Source organism: Sturnira hondurensis, unplaced genomic scaffold (assembly GCF_014824575.4).
Source record: "Sturnira hondurensis isolate 20B ecotype Veracruz unplaced genomic scaffold, ASM1482457v3 Scaffold0018310, whole genome shotgun sequence".
NCBI lineage: Eukaryota > Metazoa > Chordata > Mammalia > Chiroptera > Phyllostomidae > Sturnira > Sturnira hondurensis.
Genome location: NW_028090941.1, coordinates 294,059 through 321,223, shown reverse-complemented (window position 1 = coordinate 321,223; position 27,165 = coordinate 294,059). Strand labels below are relative to the sequence as shown.

At 48.3% G+C, this 27,165-nt stretch overlaps 2 protein-coding genes across 5 annotated transcripts; one reads left to right on the top strand and one right to left on the bottom strand.

Annotated features, from left to right (window-relative positions):
- The first annotated feature begins 2,984 nt into the window (after positions 1–2,984).
- On the top strand, positions 2,985–22,544 carry KEL (Kell metallo-endopeptidase (Kell blood group)). Of its 4 annotated transcripts, XM_037068966.1 has the most exons (19): positions 2,985–3,068; positions 3,401–3,482; positions 3,777–3,918; positions 4,208–4,384; positions 5,920–6,044; positions 6,360–6,506; positions 10,230–10,292; positions 10,386–10,574; positions 10,795–10,943; positions 12,032–12,161; positions 18,095–18,205; positions 19,265–19,363; positions 19,609–19,686; positions 20,124–20,224; positions 20,401–20,511; positions 20,653–20,720; positions 20,925–21,094; positions 21,435–21,530; positions 22,273–22,544. In XM_037068966.1, the coding sequence occupies exons 2-19, from the start codon at positions 3,459–3,461 to the stop codon at positions 22,435–22,437; spliced, it is 2,145 nt and encodes a 714-aa protein (XP_036924861.1). In that variant the 5' UTR covers positions 2,985–3,068; positions 3,401–3,458; the 3' UTR covers positions 22,438–22,544. The 4 variants fall into 4 exon arrangements, with proteins under 4 accessions (XP_036924861.1, XP_036924862.1, XP_036924863.1 ...); XM_037068967.1 differs by lacking the exon at positions 20,925–21,094 and having other exon boundaries at positions 22,273–22,366; XM_037068968.1 differs by lacking the exon at positions 20,925–21,094 and having other exon boundaries at positions 20,653–20,724; positions 22,273–22,356.
- A 219-nt stretch (positions 22,545–22,763) lies between these two features.
- Positions 22,764–24,037, bottom strand: SOFU1 (sperm-oocyte fusion factor 1). The gene is made up of 2 exons (XM_037068962.1): positions 23,808–24,037; positions 22,764–23,244 (listed from the first exon to the last, which is right to left on the bottom strand). Exons 1-2 carry the CDS (start codon positions 23,947–23,949, stop codon positions 23,066–23,068), a joined length of 321 nt encoding a protein of 106 aa, XP_036924857.1. The 5' UTR covers positions 23,950–24,037; the 3' UTR covers positions 22,764–23,065.
- Positions 24,038–27,165: the final 3,128 nt, after the last annotated feature.

Sequence of the window (27,165 nt, the reverse complement as noted above, 5' to 3'; positions counted from 1 at the left end):
AGGCATTCTTCTGTCCAAAGGTCCACGTGATGACTGCTGTCTAGATGATATAGGCTGTGTTCCTCTGTGCTTCGGGTTGCATGTGGATGGGCTTGAATCTAGGACATAGACTTATGCAAGTCTGCTGCATGTGTTTGTTCAGGGACTCACGCTGAAGGAGCAAGGGCTAAGCAAGTCATGGTTTCCCATAAAGGATCACTTGAGTACAAAAGTCAAGCCAAATCATGCAAGTAATTTTAAGACTCAGTTTCCATTTGCATCATGGTTAGTGATGTTCCATTGGCCAAAGTAAGTCACATGGCCAAGCCCAACCTCGATGGACCAGGAGAAGTCTTTTGTTCCTGATGGGACAGGAAGAGTAGTGAATAGTTGCAATAGTTTGGAATAGTTGCAATAGTAGTGAATAGTGAATAGTTTCTTTGAATAAGAAATCCAAAGCATCGCACCCACTTTATTGAAAACCTCACACCCTCTCCAGAGAGGGTCAGGGGCTTGGTCCACCTGTATGGCAGCAGAAATATTGGCACCTTATATGAAACCAGCAGAAATCTACATAGAAAAGAAATGCCAGGAACCCAACTAGGTTAGCCTTCTATGTGAAGAATGTCTACAAATACTCATATCACATAAACAGTGGCCCTCATTGTGTGTGCCCTTGAGCATCACAGGACATCTTAGGCCACATGGGAATGTGGCAGTTTCTTATCTGTGAACTTCAAACCAACATTTCCACTCATGTAAATGATCATAATGCCATCCTACTTTTATGGGAAAAAATTTCCAAAACTAATGATTTTAACTTTGACCATGACTAGTTCATTTTTCCCTGGTTATGCTTCTGACTACTGCCTCTTCCCTCTCTTTTAGGCCTAACACTTACCCTTCAGAGTTTGTGCCTGAGCCTGCTTGCACAGATTTAGGCTCATACACACTCTAAGGATTTTGCCTTAAATTCACACTGTGGATCTTCAACTCCTGGAAGACTTGGGTAAGGTTTTATAATCCAGCTCCACACCCACAGACATTTATTCTCAATCTCCAACACCAGCTGGCTAATATGCTCAGGTGAGCCTTACATTGGAGTTATAGGAGGTAGACATCCTTTGAGTACTGTCAATAGAAACACTAAAAAATCAAGGCTGAGTTTAGATACTAAGTCATCAGCAAGTTGTGTTGAATTCAAGAACTAGGTATGAAATGAAGCTATTGGCTTGTCAAGAACACTAGACTCAGCAAGAAGATATCCAATATGAGAGTCTGGGGAAGTTTGCATAGATAGCTATTAGCTGTATCTTGTCTCCATGGAGACCAAAGATTCATACCTTTGCCTGGCCTGATGCCCTCATTCTTAAGTTAGAGCATCTGCTACAAATAACACCTATTGGTTACTGATTGATTGTGTTGCACACAACAGGGCAAGGAGCTATTCCTTTTATTTATTTCCATCCTCCATTCCCCTCTAAATTCAATTCTTTAATTTCCTTACCTCTATTTAAACACACACACACACACACACACACACAGACACACACACACAGAACACAGCACCTTACCTAGAAAATATTGCATCATTGGTTGTAACGTTCTGCCTCCTTTATTTTCAAATGTTGACCTTACTGTTCTGGTCTTCTGTCCCTCTCCGCTTCCCAGCAACAAGGCAATCAGAGGTGGTCACTTCTCAATGGGCTACACCTTCCCTGTGCTCCAGCCCTTTGCATCTGTCTGGGTTTTGCCTTTCTTCATCTGATGGACTCAGTAAATATACTCTGTATTTCACAGATAAGGATCATGTGTGATCTAGTGAAGAGCAGGAGTTTTAGATCTAGACAATCTGGAGTTGGTTTCGATCTGGGTTCTACCAGTTATTAGTCATGTAATCTTGGGAAAGTCTCTTACTCAATCTGTACCTCCAATTTCCTCCGTAAAACCAAATAATCATACCTCCTTTGACAGATTAGTGTAGGACTAAAGAAGCAATGTACATTTTGCGAATTGTAGGCCCACAACCAGTGATAGCTATCATCGTTTGCATGTGTTTCAGAGTTCCTAAGAGCAATATGATATATCAGACCATCTCCTCAGTAAAGGATAAGAGATGGTGAACCTGTTTTTCCACTCATGGTTTGCCTCACATCTTGGTGGAATACAAGATGAGGCTAAGAAGTTGCTAAGGCATTGGACAATGGGGACTTTTTAAAGAGAGTTGGGGAGTACTGGGGTTTTCTTCTCCCTCACTGTGAATAATGTTTACCACTCACTTTCAGACAAATAAGGATGTTCCTGAGACTAGTTTGGAGAACTTGACATATCAGGAAGTAGCACATGACTTATGTCTGAACATTATAAAGACAAGAGACTCTGGCAAAGGCACGGAGCAGGGCAAGAGATGCCTCCCAAGGGCAAGATCGCTTGGGGAGTAAAGACTTCCCGCTGTGCCTCTCCTGAGCAGCTGAGATAAAGGAGGAGAGGCCAGGGTGTCTCTGGACTGATAACCAGGCTCCACCCAGAGACCAATGGTGTGTATATGGGGATGGCGAGGGCGGTGAGTGGCAGAAGTGCCCCTTCTCCAGGACCAACAAACTGGGGTGGGTGGGAAGAGGAGGGAGGCCATTTCCTTGATCCCAGTCTTCAGACTCGGCACCCAGANGTTTGGAGAACTTGACATATCAGGAAGTAGCACATGACTTATGTCTGAACATTATAAAGACAAGAGACTCTGGCAAAGGCACGGAGCAGGGCAAGAGATGCCTCCCAAGGGCAAGATCGCTTGGGGAGTAAAGACTTCCCGCTGTGCCTCTCCTGAGCAGCTGAGATAAAGGAGGAGAGGCCAGGGTGTCTCTGGACTGATAACCAGGCTCCACCCAGAGACCAATGGTGTGTATATGGGGATGGCGAGGGTGGTGAGTGGCAGAAGTGCCCCTTCTCCAGGACCAACAAACTGGGGTGGGTGGGAAGAGGAGGGAGGCCATTTCCTTGATCCCAGTCTTCAGACTCAGCGCCCAGAGCAGAACCAGGAAGGATTTGGGGAACCAGAGAAGAGGATAGACAAACGGACAGATAGACAGAAGGCAAGTCCTCTGGAGAAAACCTTTTTTTTTGGAGTCAGAGGCCTCAGCAGAGGAGTGGGGGGTGGCTGCTTTGTGAGAAGGCCCTGTCCCCACTGGGTGGGTGGGGTGGGAGAGACTTGGAGAGTAGAAAAGAGAAAGGACAGGAGGTGATATGGCCTAGTGGTGCGTTTAAGGCACAGGTTCATTCTGCAGCCCATCTGGGGACATTTCTCTGGGCTGAAAATATGTGGGGATGGAGTGGGTGGGCAAAAGTATCTTAGTGAGCTGATCTAACTTTCTTTAAGGTACTCCCCCTTTACTGAACCAGTGTCTCTCTCCTTCTGCTCACTCATCTCTGGAGGGTGGGGACAAGTGTGGAGAGAACCACGGGGACCCAACTAGGAGAGTAGAATGGGGACTCTCTGGAGCCAGGAGGTAAGTGATGTCCTTGACCTGTCCTGGGTAGATTTATGATACCCTTCCAGCTCTAATATCCCACTCCTCACAGCCTGCTTGAGCCTTAATGCAGGATAGGCAGAGTCCCTTGTCTGAGCATCTCCCAAGGTCTGCACAGGGCTGTGTTTAGGGAAAATGAGGAGGATGATCTCTGAACGAAGGGCCCTAGCACTAACTTCTTTATTCTCTCCCCTTTGCTCTGCCCCCTTTCCTTCCTCCACCCTATCCTCCCCACCCCCTCCCTCTCGTGTTTCTTACTCCCTGCATGCACAGAGACCCCCAGAAGAGGAGCAGCCCACCGAACGGAGCAGATGGTGGGCCCCAGCCAGGAGGCTGCTAACAGCTGTCCTGCTTCTAGGCTCGCTCCTTGTTTCTTTCGTGGTTTTGTTCTACATCTTCCGGAGCTGTGGGCCTCGTAAGCAGGATCCTGCAACCCCTATACCCATCAGCCCTCCCTCAGTCATGGGCCTCATCCATCCATCACCTGAGGCTCCATGCCCCCCAACTTAATCCACCACTCACCCTGCCCCTCCCATTTATCTGCTCCCAAGTCCTTTTCCCCTGACTCCCACTCCCAGAAACCACAAGATCATTTCCTTCTCACCAAGGTCTCTCCTTGGTCCTCATCCATCATTCCTTTGCCCAGCCCCTTGGGGGAGCCCTTGCCTCTCTTTTCTTTCCCAGCTCTGAGCTTTTCCTAACAGGCCCCTGTGAGATGCCCGCATGCAGGGATCTCCTGGAATATTACCGGGCCTCCGGGAACACCAGTGCACCCCCCTGTACCAACTTCTTCAGTTTTGCCTGCGCAGAGGCCGAAGGAGCCAATACTTCTTTTCAGGCCCTTGCTGAGGAGAACAAGAGACGACTTCAGAGGATACTGGGTAAGTAAGGAGTGCTGGGTGAAGATTCTCTGTGCAAATATGTGACTGCTCTGAGCCTGGAGCCAACACAACTCCCACACATGTGTAGCTGTCGGACAGCTGGTCGACACCACCCCCAGTGGGCTCCCAGGTTTGTTGCTCTCTTGCTGTACCTTTTGTCCCAGGCACCTCCTTTCATCTGTCTCTTCTGGTCCCTCACTTGTCTTGGCCTAATCCCCATCATCCTCTTTCTTTTCCTGTCTGTTCATGATGACACTGCTCTCTCCACATTCTCCCTGTTATCAAGCCCCATCTTCTTTGTTGTGTTCCTTACATTTTCCAATGCTGTCCTGTGCATGGTACCTTCCCCACCAGCATCTCCTCAGAGCTTTTGCACTTGAATTCTTCTCTCCATCACTCTCAGCCTCTAGCCTTCAAACTCTTCTTGATCTCGAGGAAGTGGGATAATGGGGGGGGGGGGACAATGGGAGATGAAGGTGGAAAGAAGGATGTGGCAGAGTTGGGTGACCAGTGACACAGTGGACTTTCTATGGCTGTGTTAAGAGAGTGAATATAGATCTGCTCTAAGAGCAGAGCCAAGTTAAAAACCCTGAGGATAAAGAAGATTCCTGTAGATAGTGATGGTGGAGAAAAGACCAGAGAGAAAAACAATGAGCGAGGAACTGAGGCCACCTTGGGATTGGAAATGGGTCCCAAGAAGCTGGTGGATGGTAATGAGGATTTGGGAATACAAACTTCTAAGAGTGGCATGTATTGCCAGTATAAAGGCACCTGGACAGTGGGTTGGCATCACCAACTGAAATTTGGGAAAAATAAATGCCTCCCTCCCCCCTCCTTGGGGCACAGAAAGAGTAGAAGTTGGCTCACCCTTGGTGGGGCCTATGCTTTGAATTAAGACACAGAGATGAAAAGAAACAATAGGCTTAGGACAAATTCTGCCACGCACCCTGAAGGAAGAGCTATCAGGTGGTTGGAGAGAGAGGTGCTGGATGCTAGAGGGTGATGATCCCAATGGGTATGCGTTTGGGTTGTTGTCACGTGTTTGTTTATTCGGGGGGGGGGAATCAAGGAGTGAGGAATCTGGACTAGGGGAACCCATCCTGTTTCCCCTCTTTGCTAAACCTTTCCTTATGAACTTTTCTCCCTTCAGTCCCTCTGAGTTCTCTAATTTTTCGGTTCATCTCCATCCTGCCTTCCATTTCTACCCTTCCTCCTTTATCTATATCCCACTTATTCTTCTCTTTCCTTTTCTTCCCTATCTTTTCCTCCTTATTTTATTTCTCACCCTCCCTTTATTTTCCTCATTCTCTTCTCTGCACTCTTTCCCTAGTTTGACCCTTCCAACTAGATGATCCAGTCTAAATTGGACAGTCTTCCATATTCCCAAATCTCCTCACCTCTCCATTTCTTCCCTCCTTTCCCTTTCCCCCCGAGTCTTTCCTTTCCTCCCTATAACTTTCCTTCCCTGTCTCACACCTTCTCTTCTGGTCTCTATGGGGGTCCCACTCCTGTAATTATCCATGTTTCTTTTCTAGAGGCCCCCCAGTCCTGGCCCCCTGGATCTGGGGAGGAGAAAGCTTTCCAGTTCTACCACTCCTGCTTGGACACAGATGCCATTGATGCTGCAGGGGCTAGTCCCCTCAGACAGGTGATTGAGGAGGTGAGACACAGGGCATGACTTCTCTGGATACATGTTATATAAGACCAATGTATGCTCAGGGCTGTCATTTTATTTTCTCGAGGGTGGGTCTCTTTCCTAGGGATCCCCAAAGTGTAGGGAGGAGATGGAAATGGCAATGCCATGTGGAAGTATTAGGACCTTGGGTGAGGCTGGAGAAAGAAGGATAGAGGTGGAGCTCTGGAGCAACCAAAGGAACCAAGAGTAAAAGTCAGGAAGTAGCACCTATCTGAGGAATGGGGGACAGCTATCAGAGAAGAGGCCAATATGATGAAGCCTTTTTTCTCCTTTTCCCAGCTTGGAGGCTGGCCAGTCTCCAGTAATTGGACCTCCTTAGATTTCAACCGAACTCTGAGACTTCTGATGAGTCAGTACGATCACTTCCCATTCTTCAGAGCTTATCTGGGACCTCATCCCATCCCTCCACACATGCCGATCATCCAGGTGAGGGATGTCCTGGTAAAAAAACGCAGGGAGACCTGGGCCTGCCTGTAATTCTAGCCTATCATCTCTTAGAGGAAGGGGGAGATGGGATAAATGTGCAATGTAGGGGGAAAAAAACTATCTTTAGGGCAAACTATTTATGTGAGAGTCAGGAACACTAGGCAAGGGAAGGAGTAGCAAGGATGGTCCTAGGAAGACAGAAGTGGGTTTGGTCTTCCTTGCTTATGAGATTACCCCAGAGCCTCTTAACTCCCATCTCCCATATTATCCTTTTCTTATTTACTCTTTCTCTTCCAAGGGGCTTTCTCAATCAAGACCTAATTATGTTATTATCTCTGTGTAAATGCCTTCAGCTCACCAGATCATCAGGATCTAGTTCTTAATTGCTTTAGCAAAACCTTGCAAGTCTTCTTACAGTATGATTCCTACAGACTTCTCTATCTCCTGTCACATCTCTTGCACCCCTTAAACTCCAAGGCATGCTCACTCACAGCTCCTCAGTCCTTCAGATATATGACTCCCTTTGCCTGCAACACTACTCCCCAGTCTCCTACTCTCAGCCTGGAAAACTTACATGTTTTTCAAATTTTGGCTTACATTGTTATCCCTTCTAAGACTTCTTCACTGATACCCTTGCTAGACTTAGGGAATGCCACTTTCCCCCCTTACCCATGCTTTCAGCATTTAACGCTGTACTGACAATCCTAAGCCTCTTAAGAACAAGGCCACTCCTTATTCACCTTTGTTCCTCAGCACAAGGCCAGGCAGCTAGAGGCCTAGACTAGGTGTTTGTTGAGCAAATCAATAAATAAAAACATTGGGGGCACTGGTATTGTGGTAGGCAATGTGATGCTATATATTTGACTCCCTTCTCAAAAATTTCACAGATTTGTAAGAGGATACATATACAAGAAATATGAGGTGGCCTAGACTTCAGTTCTGAAGGGAGTTCCCAGAAGATTAATGGCCATTGGGGATCAGTTAAGATCTAAAATAGTTAAGGAAAGGCTCAGAGAAGGAAGGATGGGAGCTGAGCCTGGAAGCATGGTTGGTTCACACAAGTAAAGGTGAAGCTAAGGGGCAAGGAAAGGGCAGCAGGGGGGAGTCCTGAGTTAAGGGAAGACCCTGGGATGTTCTGATTCCTCTGTGGGTTCAGTGAGGTGGCAGGTCTGGTGAATAGGGGTTAAGAGGGGTATGCAGTTGGAGGTAAAAGGAAGCCTGAAGACCTAAGTTGGACTAATTATTCCATATGTAAGGGGCCAGACTGAGATGATAACTGTTGACAATAGAAAATTTTTAAAAAGAGCTTTCAAATACAATGGTTGTGTACTGAGCTTTAGTAGAGTCAGCAGTTTGGGAGGTCAACCTGGAGGTGCTGAGAAATTGAACAATTTTTGAGGCTATGGACTAAGATACTTACAGTAGAAATGGAAAGGAAAGGCCAGGATGGCCCAAAGGTTTAGGTGACTTTATTCTTGTGGCCATGGTCCAGTGGAATTGGTGACAAATTGAATATACAAAACAGCAGAAAAATCAGAAAATGACCCTCCTTCAACCCCAGTTTTGATTTGGTGTGAGTGGGAGGAGGATGGTCACTATCAACTTGAGACCAGATAGCCTCTGAGGAGAAGAATGGGCGGAGAGAATGGACTACAGAGGGCCCACCCCAATGAGGGGTTGGGGGCAGAGAAGAGCAAGTACAAGCACTGAGGTGGAAATCAGACCAGCATGGGTGAGCTACAAAGGACAGGAGAGGAGCCATTTCCTAGAGGAACGGCTCATCTCAGATTCTCAAGTTTCTGAACTCCGAGAATAAGGGATGAGGAAATAGTACTAGGATCCTCCTAGAGACAATATCAGAAATGGTTATGGAAATGCTCACCGGTCCTGCACAGGTTCTGAGGAAAGTGAGGAAGCTAAAGTAGTGGTACAGACGAACATAGCTCTTCAGTTTGGACCTAACATGTGACAAAGATGGGGGGGGGGGGTCTGCCAACAGAGCCTTCCCCCCACCTTTGCCCCCACCCAATGACCACATATGAGAATAAGTCTACCAAGACAGGATCTGCTTGGGGAGGAAAGGTGGCTTATCTCTCTGCTTGGGGAGGAAAGGAGAAGGGCCAGGAATCTGTTCCTCAGTGGGCTTTTATTGGGTTTAATTTGCATAGGAATTACAGGGTGGATATGTAAATCTCATCAATCATTGCCAGGCAGAAATGATTAAACAATAACTAACACTCAAAGAACTCTGAGGGCTTATTCTGAGTCAGGGTCAGATAGTTAAATGGCCATAAAATTTCGGGGAACAAACTCACTTCCTGCCTGGACCCTTATTTAAATTGAGGGTATTAGCAAAGTAGGTTTCATAGAATTTTATGCATTCTTTCTCAGACCTGATTGGCCCAGGGAACCTGCCCTTTTTAGAACAGGGTTGCACCCATCTCCAGCATTGTTTCAGGCTTAAGGCATTGTTTCAGGCTTAAGTCAGGCAGGGGAAGTTAGGCAGCCAAGAAATTAGGAGACTATGTCAAAGCCAAGGGATGAGGGTCCATTACCCCCTTTCTCTATAGCCCCCCAAGTCCTTCCCTGAAAACCCTTTCAAGACCATGCCTGTCTTAGGTCATCCCTCCTTTGAGGATTCTTACTGATTATTGGCTAACCAGTCATTTGCTCAGGGCCAAGCAAGGTGAGGGGAAAATGGGCAGAGGTGGGGCCCCTGCCAGTAAGATAAGCTTTGCCTTCTAAGTGGCTTATGGTCCCCAGGTCTTTTTACTCAGCCTTAGCTTTGAGGGGTTACAGTTTCTGAAACCAGGCAGGGTGGTTCCCGACAACAAAGGAGTCAGGTGAAAGTTTTTTCAAAGTAGGGACATGAATAGAGCTCAAGCTGGTGGGGGTGGATACTAAAGTGGGAAAAGGAAAGTGTGAGAGAAACAATCTTCAAAACAGAGTCAAGGGCATACCAGTGCCAGAACTAAGGTGAGGCCAGGCACGTGAGCAAGCCACTTGACTGCAAGATTATTTAGGAGGGCGCCTAAAGCTCAGTAGTCAAGATAAACCATATTTTAATGAATAGGTTGTAAAAATCAAAGTCAGTGCAAAAATCCATGATGAACAAAATATCACATTTCTGTTCATTGTGGATTATTTGAAAAACGGTAATTTTTTTCAGAATTTAAACTCTTCTGTAGACCTCTTTGAAAACATCTACGATTTTTCAAAAAAGCAGATCAAAAGTACACTGAGGGTTTGGGGGGAAACCTGCTCCCCCTCCATGGTGGCCAAAGCCTTGCTGTTTTAATCAGTATGGATTTTTAGCATCCATTCAGATTTTTTAAAGTATCAATTAGAATGTTAGTTCTTTTGATACTCAGCTTTTAGCTGCTCTTAAATGTTGCACCTGGAGTGGCATCTCATCCTTACATCCAGACCTGGCCCTCACACAGAAGTGGTTCCCTTCAGGACATAAACTATTAGACTTCCCTTGCTGAGCACCCCCAAAGCTGGTTGAAATGCTCACTTTCTCTTTACAGTTCCTTGACTGGACTCTTTCCTTCCATACCCCTTGCCCCCAGCCCCTTCCTTTCTTTGGACTCTTGCTCCTTCTCCTCACCATCTCCATTCCATTTCCTGAGGCCATCTTGTGTGGCACAGGCCCCATGCCCCCACACCTGTCCTCTCCTTCCTCCATACTACCCACTTCTCTCCAGTCTCTCTTGTGTCCAGATAGACCAGCCAGAGTTTGACGTTCCCCTCAAGCAAAAGCAGGAACAGAAGATCTATGCCCAGGTAAGATGGAGTGATGGACAAAGGGCTTGACCTCTGATGCTAGGAGTAAGGCAGGACCACTGGTGACTGTGACTGAGGTTACCCCTCCCCTAGATTGTGCGGACGTACCTGACTTACCTGAACCAGCTGGGGACCTTGCTGGGAGGAGACCCAGGCCAAGTGCAACAGCATGCCTCCTTGTCCATCTCCATTACCTCACGGCTGTTCCAGTTTCTGAGGCCCCTGGAACAGCAGCAGGCACAGGAAAAGCTCTTCCAGATTGTCACCATAGACCAGCTGCAGGTGACTTGAATTGGGGACTGGAGAAGTATGGGCATGAAGCTCTCTCTCCCGTGAAGCTCTTTTTTTACCTCCTTGTCTTCTTCTTCCTCATTTCCTCAATTCTTTTCCATCCCTAACCACCCCTCCCCTGCTTCCCCTCCAACCTGGGAGATAGGGAAATCCTTCTATTTTCTCCCCTCCTCCTTCCTATTCCTCTCAGCCTGTGTGTCCTTCTTCTAAGGAAATGGCCCCTGCCATTGACTGGTTGTCCTGCCTGCAAGCAACATTCACACAGATGTCCCTGAGCCCCTCCAAGACCATCGTGGTCCATGACCTGGATTATTTGAAAAACATGTCACAACTGGTGGAAGAACAGCTGTCAAGCCATAGGTTGGTACCAGGTGGGATTGGGGAGGTACAGAGGTGTTAGGGGTACAGATGACTTTAGAGAATTCAGACTGGGAAGGGTCTCCCAGGAGGATAGGAGAGACTCGGACACATGGGCCACAGAAGGGGTTGGGTGGACAGCCAAAAAGGGAATGGAGGAAGGCTTGGAGGCTTGGGGGTCATAGGGAAGGGGAAACAGGCATGAAATGAGGGGTCTGGAAAGACACAAGATTTTCTGGGAGTAGAACCCAGCCCGCAAAGAGCCTCTGAGCTATAGGAGATGCTGGAAGGCCAGTCATGGGGACAGCTTGGCTGCGTATGTCTTGTCAGCCACTGATGGGTGTAGGCGGGAATAGGAGGCAATAAGACGAGCAGATGGAGGAAGTGGAGGCTGGGTTGCTTTCGGGGGAGGGGGGGGAGCCAAGGGAGAGGCCATTTTCCAGCTGTGATGAGAGGATCCTAGAGACCTTGTGAGAAAGGTCAGGAAGTCAAGGAAGGTGGGCACATGAGGGGGAGACTGAGTGGAGGTCTCTGCCATCACTGATACCTGTGTGAGCACCACCTGAAGGGGCTTCTGTCCCGGGGCTTGGGCCCTTATTTATAGAAACTCAGTGGCAGCAACATCTAGAGATGCTTCTTGATGGAAGCAACAAGCGTTCATGTGGTGTGAGCAGGTTAAGGTAAAGGCACAAAGCCAACCTGCTCATTGAATTGCCAGCAGGGCAGAGAAAGGTCCCTGACCTCAGCTTTGTTGTGCTTGGAAGACACATCTCAAGATGAACTGAAGTCCCTTGGTTGTGGAAGTAGATGAATCAGTTTTTCAAACTCAAAGCCCAGCCTTTGTCTAGTCCAGATCCTTCTCTCCCTGGGACTTGAGACATCTGACTCTTCACCTAGTTCTTCTTCTTTTTTAATCAGTCCCATTCCACATGGAGAAAAGCTCTCCTTCACTTTTTCACAGTCGAACAGCCATTAAATACAGAGAAGCAGGGGCTGCTCCCAGAGTCCAGGGGACTTAGGCAAGGGGAGGCTTTGCTTTAGGGATCCCCAGAGCACTAGGGGGCAAGTGTGGGTCTCTTTCTCCTCCACAGTGACTTCCTGCAGAGCCACATGATCTTCGGGCTGGTGGGGACCCTTTCTCCAGCACTGAATAGTCCATTCCGGGAGGCACGCAAATTGCTGAACCAGAAACTTCAGGAGCTGATGGGACGACCTCCTGTGGTGAGGAGAGGAGGGGAGGAACCGTCTTGGACTGGGGGCTAATGGAGCACCTGTCATTGTGAGAGGTGCATTTTGCTCTGTGGCTCTCAGGTAGTGGACATGAGGGTAGGTGCCTCTCAATGTCTGGGCTTTCCATAAAAGCAGACACGTTGGGCATGCAATGCTTACATTGAGAACTCAGGTACAAGGCTCCAGACCTTTGAGGCACACACCTGGCTGTGTCTATGACCCTTTGCTGAGTATGGAAGTTTAAATGTAGAACTCTAAGATCATCAAGAGGTACTTTTCCTGAGTCGTGACCCCTAAGCTATTTGCCTTGCTCTCCTGAGCTCTGTGATGGGAGGACAGGATGAGAGACAGATGTAGCAAGCAGTGGCTTTTCCTCTCTGTGTGTGATTCCAGTGTTTGGTGCTCAAACTCTTCACAAAGAATCCATCTCAGACATCCAGTGGCATCTGTTGGGCCTCGCTATGGGGTTCATGGCACAGATCTCAGTACACCTGAGGAGGGGACTGTAGAGAAAGTACACTCCACCTGCCAAAGTCTACTGTGTTAAGTAAGACTAGAGATACTCCTCCAGAGAAGATGGTGAAGTCTTGGGTTAGACACATCCAAATGCAACTGGAGGCATCTAGTGTGTTAGAGACACCCCAAGCTCAGTGAAGGTCTCAGTTTAGTCTTGAAAATCACTGTGTGGGTTTTTTTTTTTGTAATTTATGAACCATTTTTTTCTGCCTTGGAGAAGCTCACTGCTTTGGCAACCTGAAACATCTATGGAATTGAGAGAGGGGCTAGATATACATAAGAACTGGGGGTTACTTATTGCTCATTGAGAATTTATCACGTGCTAGACATTTTTCTAAGTCCTTTAGATAGATGAGCTAGTTCAGTCCTCACAACTTTCCCAGGAGGCAGGCCCATCATTTTGTCCCAGTTTTATAGACAGGGGTGTCAAGGCACACAAGTTAAGGAACCTGGCCAAGGTAGAATACCTAGTAAATTGGAAGAGCTAGGATTTGAACTCTGAGAGTCTGGCTCTAGAACCTGTGTGGTTAAACACTGTGCTAAAAAGAAACACAAAAAAGCACTCCTCCTTAGGACTCTCACTCGTGTGGGCAAGGCCCCAAGAAGATTCCTTCTGCTCAGACTTTTTCTTGACTCAGATGAAGAAGAGCAGAGTCCTCACTCCTCTTAGTTGGTGTATTGGGGTTGCTACAGAATCCCTGGCAATGAACAGCTTCCTATAAATCCCAGAACCACAGGAACCTGGCCTGATGACACTTTTTGACTGAAGGGAAAGAGCACCAAAACTGAAACTGACACTCGAACTTAGATGACTTACAAATTGCTAAAGCTGCCATCCTTTACACACACACACACACACACACACACACACACACACACACATAATTCATTGATTAGGATATATCATTGTTCTTAGGCTTAAAGGCTAAATGAAGCTCTACCAGCAAACTGCTGTGTGACTTTGGGGAAGGCACATCACCTCTCTGAAACAACGGTACCAAATATGACGCATACTGATAATAGTTGGTATACACTGTGTAGCTACTCTTTTCATTGTGTGCAACTTTTAGCATGAATGATTTTATTTAATCCTCCCAGAAACACTCTGAGGACCTCAGAGTGAACAAGTAACTTTTACAAGACCACACAGCTCAGAAATGGAGGAATAGATACCAGAACAACTCGTGTAGCTCATGAGGCCATGTTGTTGACCATATATTCTGCAGGATTAAGAAAAATGTGTGTGGCACAGAAAAAGGGTCAGCAAGTTCTGTAAAGGTCATCTAATGGTCTGTGTTGCAACCACTCAACTCTGTCCTTATAACACAAAAGCAGGCGTATGACAAATAAATGAAAGGGCATAGGTACATTCCAAGGAAACTCTGGTTTAGACAACAGACACTCTTGAAATTCCCAACAGGGAGAGGTCTGGGTGGGTTTGACCAACCTGTAGGATCTCTACAAAAGAGGTAGGATGGAAGTGAGGTCTAGAGAATTGAAGCTTTCTGACAAAGAAAGGGCTATCATTTCCCTGGGTCAAGGCAGGGGACTGGCTGGCTAAAATGTGGTGCACTATGGGAAGTCCTCCTGGTGACTCTGGTGAGAAGAGTGACTTTCTGCTGAGGGAGCATGCCCAGTGGGTTGAGGATCAGCAGGGAGCCAGCGCAACTGGACCAGAGGGTGCAAATAGGACTGTAGTAGGGAGGGGTTCAGAGCAGGAATTTGGGGAGCATACAGGGCCTGGTAGGTCACTGTAGGGATTTTGGCATATTATAAAAGAATGTGTTTTGGAAGTGAGTGACAGGATTACCTGACAGATGTGTGCTGTGAGAAGGAGAGTGGAATCAGGGACATTACCAAGGTTTTGGCCGTAATTTGACCAGAATTTATGGTTTTATTCAATGGCTATCAAGTACAGATATCTAACCACATTCTTTTGAGTGTGTTCTACTTAGTAGTAGCCTTATACAAAAAGACTGCTAGGTTTCATTATATGACCATATTTTGTTGATGAATTTTGAATATCCAGTCAATAAAAATGGCTATTAAGCCTTATTAAATTTGAAAAGCTGAGTTTGGGGAAATAAAAGTAGGGCTTCACATTTGTACCTGTGAAATATGAACTATTTATATATAGCCCAGTGGCCCAAATTATTCAGGTAATTTCTTTTTTTTTTCAATCATCCATTATATTACCTTTTCTTTTCCATCTTAGGTCATTTGCAGTTTTATAGTGTATTTTCATCTACAGTCTAGACTACTGTTTAGATTCTGAAGAGGGAAGAGTGTTGGGTCAAGCCAGGCCTGTAGATTTATCCATTCATTTACACAGCACATATTTACTGAGCACCTACTAGACACCAGACACTTCTCTAGGCACTATAGACTGCAGTGAACAAAAGAGACAACAATTTCTGCCCTCAGGCACTTATATTCTAATGGATGAAGAACGACAATAAACTAACTAAAAAATATCTTAGGTGGTAACACATGTTATGGAGAAATAAANGTAATTTCTTTTTTTTTTCAATCATCCATTATATTACCTTTTCTTTTCCATCTTAGGTCATTTGCAGTTTTATAGTGTATTTTCATCTACAGTCTAGACTACTGTTTAGATTCTGAAGAGGGAAGAGTGTTGGGTCAAGCCAGGCCTGTAGATTTATCCATTCATTTACACAGCACATATTTACTGAGCACCTACTAGACACCAGACACTTCTCTAGGCACTATAGACTGCAGTGAACACAAGAGACAACAATTTCTGCCCTCAGGCACTTATATTCTAATGGATGAAGAACGACAATAAACTAACTAAAAAATATCTTAGGTGGTAACACATATTATGGAGAAATAAAACAGAAAAAGGAGAGAGGGTGTGTTAGGTGGGAAGCATCTTACAATTTTCCATAGTCCTGGTCAGGGAAGCTCATACAATCTTGGACTCATTCATCTTTGATGTTTTGTTATGGCTCAGCCAGCTGAGAATGCACCCAAATTATACTATCATCCAACATAGATCTCTCCATCTGATTCACAAGGATTTAATTTGTGGTTTTATCAAATGTCTTCTTGAAATCAAAATCATGTCAGTGGGGTGATAGTTTAGACTTTACAGAGTATTCTCCATGTGTTGTTTCATCCCATCTTTTAAGCGGCTCTGCAAGGAAATAGGAGCAGGTATTGGGCTCACTTTTGTGGCTGGTGTGTCTGAAGTACTGAGGTTTAAGTTAAAAATTGACATTTGGTAAATGCTGAATTCTCTGTGCAGAGGTAGTATTGAGGTGGTCCTAGAGGATGGATCTGACCTATTGCTGTGTCTTATTGGCCTTGGAAGCTTTTTATAAACTTTTAATTAATCACTAAGATTCAAAAATGAGGAGATAGCACACCAATAATTGGTTTTTATCCTTTGTTGTTGCAAACATGACGTGATGCTTGGGCGTAGCTGGGCCAGCCTCCTCTAGGGCAAAAACTTGCAGCAGCTCAGTTTGGACTGGGCATGCTCTCCCCTAATTGCCATCGTCCCTCCACATCCTGTGCTTCTTATGTTGGTCAACTTCTCTCAGTTATGCACCTCATGGCCCCTATTTGACTTTGTGACTCCTGGTTGGTGGTATGTCCTAGTGTGGTGAACCTATTAACCAGGGAAACTGCTGTTACTTTCTTATTTGTCCCCAGTGATCCCAGGTTGGCTCTCAGTCATTGCATGTAATTTTCCAAGTGTTTAAAAAATAATCAGTTTAATGATTCCCAGAGTGGCACAGGGGTAAGCCTGAGTCAGCATCTTTACTCTCTGCAACCAGTTCAAGGCCTGCCATGGCCCAGGCTATGGGGACTGGTATGGAGCAGGCAAAGGCGGTTGGAGAAAAGGGCAGGCACCAGTGAAAGGGATTAGGGGACAGCTTCAGGACCAGGAGGTATGGAAAGGGCAGATGCTGTTTGCTGCTGTGCCCGGTGTCACCTCAAAGCCAAGCTTGTCCCAGGCAGGCCTGTGGGGAATGGACACTGAAGGAGGCCAGCAGAGCCTGCACTTGACCCAGTCATTACTATCAAACCCAGGTTTCCCTTCAACTTGTGTTTGCATTTCACATTTGTATTTCAGAGCAGCAACTAATTCACTAGAGAAAGTATCTCATTCCCCTCTCACAAGATCCTTAACAGGTTTCATGGTGAGGGGACAAGAATACACTGTATGAGCATCCAAGTCTGGAGCCACCTGCAAAATGATAAACATCCTAATAGGCAGGCCCTGGAATTCCTTCTTCATGAAGACACTACTGGCCTTCTCCTTCTTGTCCCTTTTTTGTGAGAGCCCTGGGAACTCTCTCTCCAGTCTTGGAAGAACTTAATGGCAGCCTAACTCCCTCTCCTGAGAGGAGCTCTAAGGGAAGTAAATCAGTTACAGAAATGAAGTCTTGTGACTTCACTACTTAGCCCAAATTAGCATATTAGCTGGTTTTCCTCGGTCCCAGCCCAGCCTTCCCTAGGCCGGCTCTCTTATTCCCACCCTGGCTCCTGGAACGAATTTTTCAACCTGCTCTTGTCATCTCTGGGCCTACCCCTTGGCCAACTCTTCCAAGCCAGCCAGACCCACCACCGAAACCTCCCCAGCATCTCTCTTTTTCTTATTCTTTTTGTCCTGCTGTGAAAAAAAAAAGCACCCCAGCTGCCAGAGGCCTCTTGGGTTTCTATCCAACCGTCTCCCCACTTTTGAGGTTGAAGATGTCTCCCATCTCATCCTATTCCCTCTTCATTCCATCTGGCTCCAGCTGTAAGCATCTTAGCTCTCTGAACTCACATCTTCAGTCTTTTCTTCAGTCCTCTTCTCCTACCGAAGTGCAGGATGGCATCTGCACCCCAATTTCACTCTGATAACTTTCTTTATGAGACATATGATCCACGGTAACTATTTGGAGAGTGGAAGAGGGCAGTGGAAGAGAGAGAAAGGAATTCTCTTCTCTAATTTGCATTTTAAACAAAGAAGCATGGGAAGGGGACGCGTGGCTGGGCTCCTGGTTCGGTGCCTGTGGTGGGTGGGAATGAAGTGGCCAAAGAACATGAGGGGATTGGCACCTAGTCCTATCCTTCCCTGGAGTGTTTCCATTCTCCATAAAGAAGCCTCCCAGAAGCCTTGCTTTCAAATTCAGTAGGCTATAAATAAGGATCCCTTGCCCAACCCAGGCTCAGGAGACTAATCCTGGAAAACTAAGCCTCTTTGTTGCTGAGCAGCAATGAATCCATGTGTGCCCCCTAAAACGGATAACTGAGTCAAGTGAGACAAACCCAGAATGTCCAGAAGAGAGAGCAATCTCTGGGGCTGCAGGGAGGACTAGAGAAGGTGGGCCTGGGAAAACAGATGCCGAAGACCCTTGACGGGAACCACTCATCCCACTTTGCCTCCACAGCCCGCCTACACTCGAGAGATGAAGTGCGTGGAGGAGACCGGAGCCTTCTTCGAGCCTACCCTGGCAGCCTTGTTCGTCCGTGAGGCCTTCAGCCCGAGCACCCAAAGTGCTGTATGTGAGGGCTCTTCCCCAGCCCCTGTCCCTGCATCCCTCCCCACCTAACCCATCGTCTCCTAATCCTGTTGACTTTGCCCTTCTTGATGGTTATGCATTTCAGGGGTCAGGCAGTCACGCAGACAGAACCCAAAGAAAGACATGCTACATCCCCAGAGTCTGCACAGCTTAGCCATGGGGCACAAAGGGTACACAACATGCACTAACTTGGACAGGTCACCCAGCTTTCCTGCTCTTGTGTTTCCTCAACCATAAAATGAGAAAACTGAACTCGATGACCTGGGAGGCTACTCCTGGTTTATGATCTTTTAACAACTCAGGAAACAACATGAGGGTGGGATGATACGATCTTAAGAAGTGAAAATAAATAACTACTGAATACTTTTTGAGTGCCTTCCATGTGCCTGGTACTCTTGTAAGCACATTGCCTGAACTGCTTTAATTGCTAGCATCATCCTAATTTTATAGAAGAGGGAACTAAAGCACAGAGAGGCTAAGCATCAGGCTCTTGATATTGTCTTCCACTCTCCTCCATCAAGAAAAGGTACACAAGATGATAGATGTCTGGGAAAGCCATAACTCTACAGTCAGGTTGTGAAACCAGAGAGAATTTAGCTTGTTGGGATGCTGAAGCACCCAGAAAGATGGAGAGAGAAGAAGCATGCCTTAAGAAGGAGGGTGTGAGGACAAGGGTCCCTAAGAGCAGAGATGGGATGATGGTCCTCATCCTCCCTCTGAGGATTGCCTGGCCAAGAGTAAGGACCAGGTCTCCCCACCTCAGCAAGCTGAGATCTCCCCAGGGAAAGAAATTGTCTCCCCTGTTGACCCTCAGGAGTGACCAGCACCCACCTTCCCTTTCTGTCTCCGCAGATCTTTCTACCCTGGGTTTTTGGCCACCTAGGAAACACCACTTTCTACTTTCTCTTTCTGAGATTATCCCCCTTCTCTGGCAGCTCTTCAGGGCCAAGGCCGCTTCCCAGAGGCCTAGTGGGCAGGACCCAAGACCAAGGCTGACCCTTATCCTGTTCCTCTGTCCCTGCCCCTTCACACCCACAGGCCATGGACTTATTCACTGCCATCAAGGATGCCCTTGTTACCCGCCTCCGAAGGCTTCCCTGGATGGATGAGGAGACCCAGAAAAAGGCCCAGGACAGGGTGAGCCTGGATAAGGAGACAGGGTGGGGACAAGCAGGGGGTGGAAGTGAGTATTGCACCAGAAGCTCCCAGTAGCTGGAGGAGAGTGCAAAAGGCAAAAGGGTACAAGGAAAGTTTAAACACCAACGTGTAGTGCACACACCCTAGTGACAACACAAAAAGTGGAGACAGAGCAGTGAGCAGGAGAAATGCCCTCTGACAGACTCAGGGAGGCTGGGTTTCTTCTACCTTGTGTCTCTCCCTAGGTCACCCAGCTGCAGGTAGAGATGGGGGCCCCTGGATGGGCCATGACACCAGTGCTCACCAGCCAGAAACACAGTGAGGTGAGTGTCTGCCCCTGACCACCCCGCCTTTGTCCTCAACTTTCTCACTACCCGCCCCCCACCTGCTGACCTCCTGGAGTGGCAGACAATTCGTTCTCCTTGGGTGGTCCAAAAGAACCCCTTCCTGGCCCCTTGCCTGCCAGGCCTCATGGGCAAACAGCCACACTGTGGGTCTTGCCAGCAAAAGAATGGGACCTTTTCAGATCATGATGTGTGTGTACAGACGTACGTGTGTGCATTCCCATGACTTGCCTGAATGTGTGCATCTGTGTGTGGACTGTGAGGCCTGTCTAGCCTTCTGGTGGTGTGGTGGTGTCATGCTGCCTTCTGCTGTATGGGGAGTGTTCATGTGTCATGGCGTATCTGGCTGGGTTCCAGTGTAGCCAACAGGCCATGTGCATGTACATGTACACTTGTTGCCTCTTGCCTCTTCCCAGGTGCACCTCGGACCCAACTTCCTGCAGTCCTTCCTGAGTGGTGTTCGATCCCGTCAAGCCAGAATCATCCAGAGCTTCTTGGAGCCTTTCACCCACCACAGGTATGAGAGCAAAGGAGACACAGATACTGCATCTCAGAGAAGCCCACCCATGATTAGCAAGGGAATGAGCCAAGGCTCAGGGAGACAGGACCAGTGAAAGTAGCTGGGTTACTATCTAAGTCTTGGGTAGGGGCAATAAAAAATGGAGCTGGTGTTCATGTGTGCTCTTCCCACAGGTGGCAGGTGTCTCCCTGGGGGGTCAAGGCCTATTATTCAGTATCTGACCACGTGGTGGTCTTCCCCGCTGGACTCCTCCAACCACCGTTCTTTCACCCTGCCTACCCCAGGTATGGGCCATTCCATGAGGGTGGGCAGGACGTGTCCTAAGAGAGATGGGCAGATGTTGTGGTGGAGGGGACTTGTGGTTGGAGGACTGGGGTTAAAATTGTCACAGGGTTCTGGGGATAAGACCCATCCTGTCTCCTTAGGGCTGTGAACTTTGGTGCTGCCGGCAGTATCATGGCCCGTGAGCTATTGCACGTCTTCGACCAGCTCTGTGGGTAATAGTGAGCCGTTGGGAGGTGGGGCCACAGGGAACACAGGCCTAAAGGAGGAGAAGGGGAGTATGTGCCAGGGCTCCCCTGGGTAGGAAAGTTCCAAGCTTTTGCAGTGCCTCTGGGCCAGCCAGTCTGTGGTGGCCCCATGCCCTCAGCCCTGCACCATGCCTCACCGTTTCCTCCCCTGGCCCCATTTTCAACAGTACTCCCTGGGAACTGCCCAGCCTGTGACACTCACACCCTAGAGAGGGAGCAGCAGTGCCTGGAGAGCCACTATGCTGCCTTTCCCTTACAAAGCGGAACTTCATTCAGTGGCTTCCACTCGCTCCTGGAGAGTGTGGCTGACGTGGGGGCACTGGCCATTGCACTGCAGGTGACTCACACCCCAAGAACCAGGATCTCCTTTTATCAGAAAAATAGACACTCTGCCCCCCGAACTTTCCTTCTCCCATTCTTATGCAAACATAGTTCCAAAGCTTTCTGCCCTTCACATCCCCCTGAACGGTAGCCACCTGGGAATCCCCCTCCTACCAAACAGATCCCTCTTTTCTAGGACATCCACAGGTTTTCTGACAAGTCCATTTTCTCCGGTCTCAGACCAGTGTGTTAGTACAAAACTTGGGAAAGGAGGCCATGAATGGGTTTGGGGTGCCCTTCCTAGGGCACCAGGTCTAGAGCCTAAGGGTTACTCCCCATCCCTCCCCCATATCTAGGCATACAACAAGCGGCTATTATGGCACCGTGGGGAGACCACCCTGCCCAACCTGGACCTCACCCCCCAGCAACTCTTCTTCCGGAGCTATGCCCAGGTAGGCAGTCGCCATCTCCCCCGATGCTTGCTCTGTGTCGGATGAATTCCCTCTCAGTAATGCTTCAAGCATCTCTTCCTCCTCAGGCACCTCCCCCCCACATGCCCCTACCACCATCCTTTCCCACATGGCCCCTGGGGCCTATTCTTTCATATACAACAAATTCTTCTACCCAATTTAGCATCTCCTTCAAACAGCAACACCAACAACACTCTACTCCCAAATCCCTCCCTGAGAGGAGCTTGACGTTTTTCCCCTTGCATTTCTTCTCTGGAAATACAGACTCCTTTAAAAAAAAAAAAATGAGCCTTAACAGGCTGTCTATAGACTATATATCTCCTCAAAAAGACCTTGCCCCCAGATGTGGTCCCCACCTGGTACAATCCAAGTACCATGAAAAATAGAAAGGATATTTTTTCTTGTCTTTTTTTCTTGCCCCCAATTCCTCAGTCTGCTTAAGCTCCCACTTACAGAATTCTTCCAGTAGACCCCACCCTCTGGTCACTTATAAGTGGTCTGATTCCACAGGCCAGGCTCTGTCCTGAATGCCTGGTGCTAGGTTTAATGACCTACAGCTGGTAGATAACTCCTCCTTTCTCCACGTGGCTCTTGGTCATTCCCATCCATACTGTTGTCTTTGTCTGCTATCCCTCGTCAGCACCTCATTGCCAGGTCTTGCCTACTGACTCTTATCTTCCCTTTTATTCTCCTTCCCTCTCTGTGGACCTTCCTTCCTTCCCAGGTGATGTGTAGGGAGATCAGCGCACAGGATTCCCAGGAAACTCAGAGCCCATCGACCCTTCGGGTCCATGGGCCTCTCAGCAACTCTCTAGCCTTTGCCAGACATTTCCACTGTCCACATGGTGCCCTCCTGAACCCCTCCCGCCGCCGCTGCCAGGTCTGGTAACCTGGCTCCCAGAGAGACCTCAGTACAGATGTGTCAGTGCCTCCTCCGTGCAATCAGGGTGATATCTCCCCTTCTCTTCTTCTCCAAAAATAAAATCTGGAACTTGGTTTCTGCCTGTGTCTTAACTCCCTCCTGCTCTTCTCTGTGCCCCAAAGTCATAAAAGGTGAGAGGAGAAACTTCCAAGCACAGTTCCACAGGCACGATAAAGGAAAGAACCAATGATGGGTGAACTGGTAGGTCTAATGCTCAGTGACCCAGACATTGGGTGATTAAACAGGCCAGTTAGAGATAGGAGGGCTTTGATTAAGTCTCACAAATCTGCACCTGACTGTTTTACAGAATTTTATTGCTATTGCTTTTATTGTAGCTGCCTCCTCCCCCTAATCTGTGGTACTGAACAAGGCCAGGAGAGGTACGACAGAGAGGAGGGCACAGGTCTGGTGTCTCTGGCCCTGGAAGATGGAGCTCAGAGCAGGGGGAGGTGAGGAGGGCAGGAAGCTGTACGTCTCCTTGGGGAGTAGTGACCAGGAGCCCAGGGGACAGAGGGTCAGTATGCTATCATGAAGCTGAGGTAGCTATCCAGGTCCTCACCCAGGGCCCAGAAAACCATTCCATCCTCAATGTCCCTCATAAAAAAACCATGGCGCTGGCCAGATTTAAGCACAAGGCTAGGTCGAATAGGTGTTCGCAAACCGCGGCGCTCTCCACTGTCTTGTCGTCCTCTTGCTGGGCCATGTCCACCTTCTGCCAACTCTCACCCACTGAGGAGGCCACAAAGTACTCTTCGTACTGCTCTTGATTCTGGTCTACAACAAGATCAAGGGGAAGATGCTGAAACACTGATCGTAACCTGCTACCCCACCCAGGCCTACCCCAGAAAGGGGAAGACGTTAGAATGCCCAAGCAATTAGGGCCTGGGGCTTTTAAATCAATTGCCCGTATCCTGGTCCTTGACCAGAGAGGTGACGCTCCATCTGGAGGTCCCTTCTGGTCTGTGTGCAACCACAGCTCCAACTCCAGAGCACACCCCCTCACCCCCCTTCCAACTCACAATGCCTCTTCTGAAGCATTACATCATTCAGGAGTGAGGGGCCATCTTAGAGAAAGATGAAAACCAGAGACCCTGTTCCAAGACAGATGCATCTGTGCTCCTACACAAGAAAGCCCCATGCAGTTTCCACTGGCCTGAATGGGTCACCATGCAAGGGTCTTTCCCATGCCACCCTTGCACTGCAATAATAGGGGGCCAGGGTATTCTCCCACAACTCAAACCTCTCTCAGATTTCACTCTGGCCTGATAAGTAATCTGAAACTGAGCACAAACAGTCTGGTCCCTAGACTCCAAAGGGTGTGCCCCTTTTCTACTTACCTGCAGAGGATATTTTCTCTTTCTCACTCCTCTCGTTGGGGCCTGTGCTCTCTCTTTGAGGCTCCACCCCTTTCACTTGCAGCAGCAGTAGGAGGGCTGCCAGAAATGCTGCCTTGAGGAGCTGGGAGCCCAGGGAAGTCATGGGCCTGCCCGTTCACCGCCTGCGGCCTTCCTGCTCCCCAGTGCCCAGCAGGCTACCTGTCACCTCCCTCCCCTGTTCCTGTCCTGACCCTTACCCCTTCCCAGCACTGTTTTCTTTCATTCCCTTCCATAGAACTTTGACCTTATGAGCTCTGTTACATCACAGCCATGGCATGACTCACTCCAGTTCACTAGAGTTCCATCACTGGGCAAGAGAATGGAGAGTGGCCAGCAGGAAACAACAGAGTCTTTGAGGATGACTGTAGTGGCTCATCCTGGGGAGAGCAACACCAAAGACTTAAGAGTTTGTGATCTGCTTTCACATCCATTACATCCTTACAGCAAGCAGGTCTCAAAGGAATGGTGTCATCACACCCATTAGATAGATGAGGATACCAAGGTCCACAGAACAAATGAATCACCCACTCATGATCACACAGACCACAACAAGCAGCTCAAGATGTTGATGAACTCGGTTCATTCTAAATGTCACAGCTTCCCACTCTCCCATGTAGCCTTTCTTTAAGGAAATTAGCTTGCCTGGGAGGAAGTCCGGACAACACAGAGAAATGAGAATTGTCAAGTCCTGGGCTATGCATGGAACTCGGGTCCACTGAAAATGGGAGGGAGGGGGAGGGGCGCAGTGGAGGGTGGGAAAAGGGTCCATCCATGCTGTGTGTATGTGTGAGAGAGAGAGAGAGAATCAGGACAGAGAGACACAGCAGAGTACCCTGGGCCAAAGGAACCCATGCTCTCCTTCCTCCTCCATCCTAGCCTTTGTCCTCCTATACTGACAGAGTAGAACAGCCTCCTCTCTCATTTTACATCCTCATTGGCAGGGTCTCGTTCACTAAACTTGCTTGATAGAAGGAGGAAGAATCTTCAGAGAAGGTTCACTGCGGCAGAGGGGCAAGGAGCCCTGAGTAGCAGATCTGGAGAAACCTGCCTCAGTGGCCCGCTGCCCATCCTGCCTATGACCCCCATCCTGCCTAGGACCTACCTGTTGGCAGTCCCTGGCTGTGGCTAATTACCATCTGCTTCTTGGGACAGAGATGGTGGTTAAGGATGAGGCAGGGTGGGGTTGGGGAGACAGGATGGAGGCCTGCCCTGAAAACCAGAAACAGATACAGGCCATGCAGCACAGGAGGAGTGCAAGGACAAGGACAGGTGGGAGGAGATTTTAGACACACTCAATCTGTCCCAATGAGCTCACAGCACATTCCAACTGAATGAACCACCCAACAGGGGCAGGAACATACGCAGAAGCATGTACCCTTTCTGGGAGGGGGTATGGCATGTGGGTATTTCTTCCCACAGATCTTAACTCATATTGCCTATTTCGTGTACTTTCTGGTGATCCAAGCCAGGTGACAGGGGGGCTGGGGGGTGGCGTAGGAGGTTACTTAATGGTGGGAGAGGAAAGACTTAAGTAAGCAGGTGACCCTGCTCACCCCTACTTTGAACTCATTGACGTACAGGTCCAGGGAATCATGCTTGGGTGGAAAAATATCCTTAATGTCCCCCTGGCTATTTGCGGGGAGGAGTTTGTTTGTTCCGGGTGGAAAGTGAAGCCATCTCCAGCTCGCTGAGCGTAAATAGGGGTGGCAGCTGGGGGTGGCAAGCATCTTGTGGGTGCAGGAGGGAGTGGAAAGAACCAGTTCTACTGACCACTGTAAATTCTATTTCCCCTCACCAGCCTGCCCAACTCCCCATGCTACAGAGGAAATATCCTTGAAAGAACTAAGAATCCTTTTAATTCTTTCATTACAGAAGTATTAAAGAAGTATGAAAAACAAAAAAGACTAATAGTTCCACCATCCAGTGAGCATCACTATTAATGTTTTCAAGCACAGCCTTCAAATCCTCCCCCTATGTGGCTGTAGGCATGTGGGTGGGAGTGTATTTCCTATGAATTAAAACCCAGTCATCACACGTGTTCCTCCTCCTTATTACATTGGAATAAGAGGCTGGCTGCTTTGGTATGAAGGAACTCGGGGACCTGACATTGCTCCTGACCAGCTGGCACCTGAGAGGCATTACTGAGTCACACTGGACTTTGAGCCATTGTCGAGGGACCGGGAAGCTGCTCCCTGGAGAAGAGAGGCTGTGGGGAAGGGGTGGGTCCTTGTCCTTAGGAGGCTGAGAAAGCAGCAGAAGGGCGAGAGGAGAAAAAGGACAGGAAGGGCAGTGGTGCGGAATATGACAGAGGTGGAGTGGTGGGGAGGAGAGAGAGCTCCTTAAAGATGAGGAAGTTGGTTCTATGTCTCCAGTCTACAGCTGGGACAGGTGGGAACACCTGGTCCCCTCTGGGCTGCGTGTGCCTGCCTTTTCTACTGAAGAGCACGGGCAGGCACAGAAGGGCACGTGAGATGGTGAAGACCCTTTGAGACTCAAGGACACGGCACACCTGCTCTGCGCAGCTCTGACCGGGCCGCCCCGCACCCACCCTCTCCAAGATTAGCTTTATGGGCTGGGTGCTCCTTTGCAGTGCCCGCCCCTGCTTATCAGCTCATCTACAACCCCCACCTCAACCTTATCGCTCCTCCATCTCCTTAGACTGGAAATCCCAAGGCTGCAGAGCCTATTAACCACCTCACACTGCTCAACCCCCAGCAAAGCAGAAAAATGTCCCACAAGGTGACCCCCTCCCCTTCCCCCAGCCCTCATCTCCCCCTCCCCTGAGTGGGTGCGTGCTTTCTCCTTGTCTCGGGCATTAGGCATCTACTCTTTCTTGCCTTATTTGTTTCCCTTTCAGTTCTTGTCCTTCTGTAAAGGTTATTTTGTCCATCCTTCAGCAGCCGGAAAAAATGCTCTCCTTCTTACAGCAAAAGAAGGGGGCATTCCCTTGCTCCTGGAGACTCCCAAGGGGGAGCTTCCTCTGCCTATCTCCACCCAAGTCTCTCACACCTGCATAGGCAGAAGCTTCCCAAGAAGCAACAAGGTATGGCGTGTGATCCAGAGCTAAGGTTTCCACTTGAAAGCCAGTTCCAGTGTTGAAGCTGGCTGTGGGTAACCACACTCCCTGTCTGGGCTTGGTCTTCCCATTTATGAAATAAAGAGAATCCCCCACTTAGTCCCACCTACCTCTTAGGGCTATTAATGGCCACAGTTCAGTCATAGGTATATACCTTTTTGAAAACCATCAGGAAAAGAAAAAGGACTGTGGTGTCATAACAGAACACTCTCTCGGGTTTACTCACCCTTCGTGCTGCCTTGT

Excerpts from the sequence above, each read along its gene's own strand:
- SOFU1 (XM_037068962.1), bottom strand. The coding sequence starts at position 23,949 with ATGACTTCCCTGGGCTCCCAGCTCCTCAAGGCAGCATTTCTGGCAGCC. Across the intron at positions 23,245-23,807 it reads AGAGAAAATATCCTCTGCAG|ACCAGAATCAAGAGCAGTAC; the intron begins GTAAGTAGAAAA and ends ATCTTGTTGTAG.
- KEL (XM_037068966.1), top strand. The coding sequence starts at position 3,459 with ATGGGGACTCTCTGGAGCCAGGAG. Across the intron at positions 20,512-20,652 it reads TTTCACCCTGCCTACCCCAG|GGCTGTGAACTTTGGTGCTG; the intron begins GTATGGGCCATT and ends CTGTCTCCTTAG. Across the intron at positions 20,721-20,924 it reads GCACGTCTTCGACCAGCTCT|TACTCCCTGGGAACTGCCCA; the intron begins GTGGGTAATAGT and ends CATTTTCAACAG.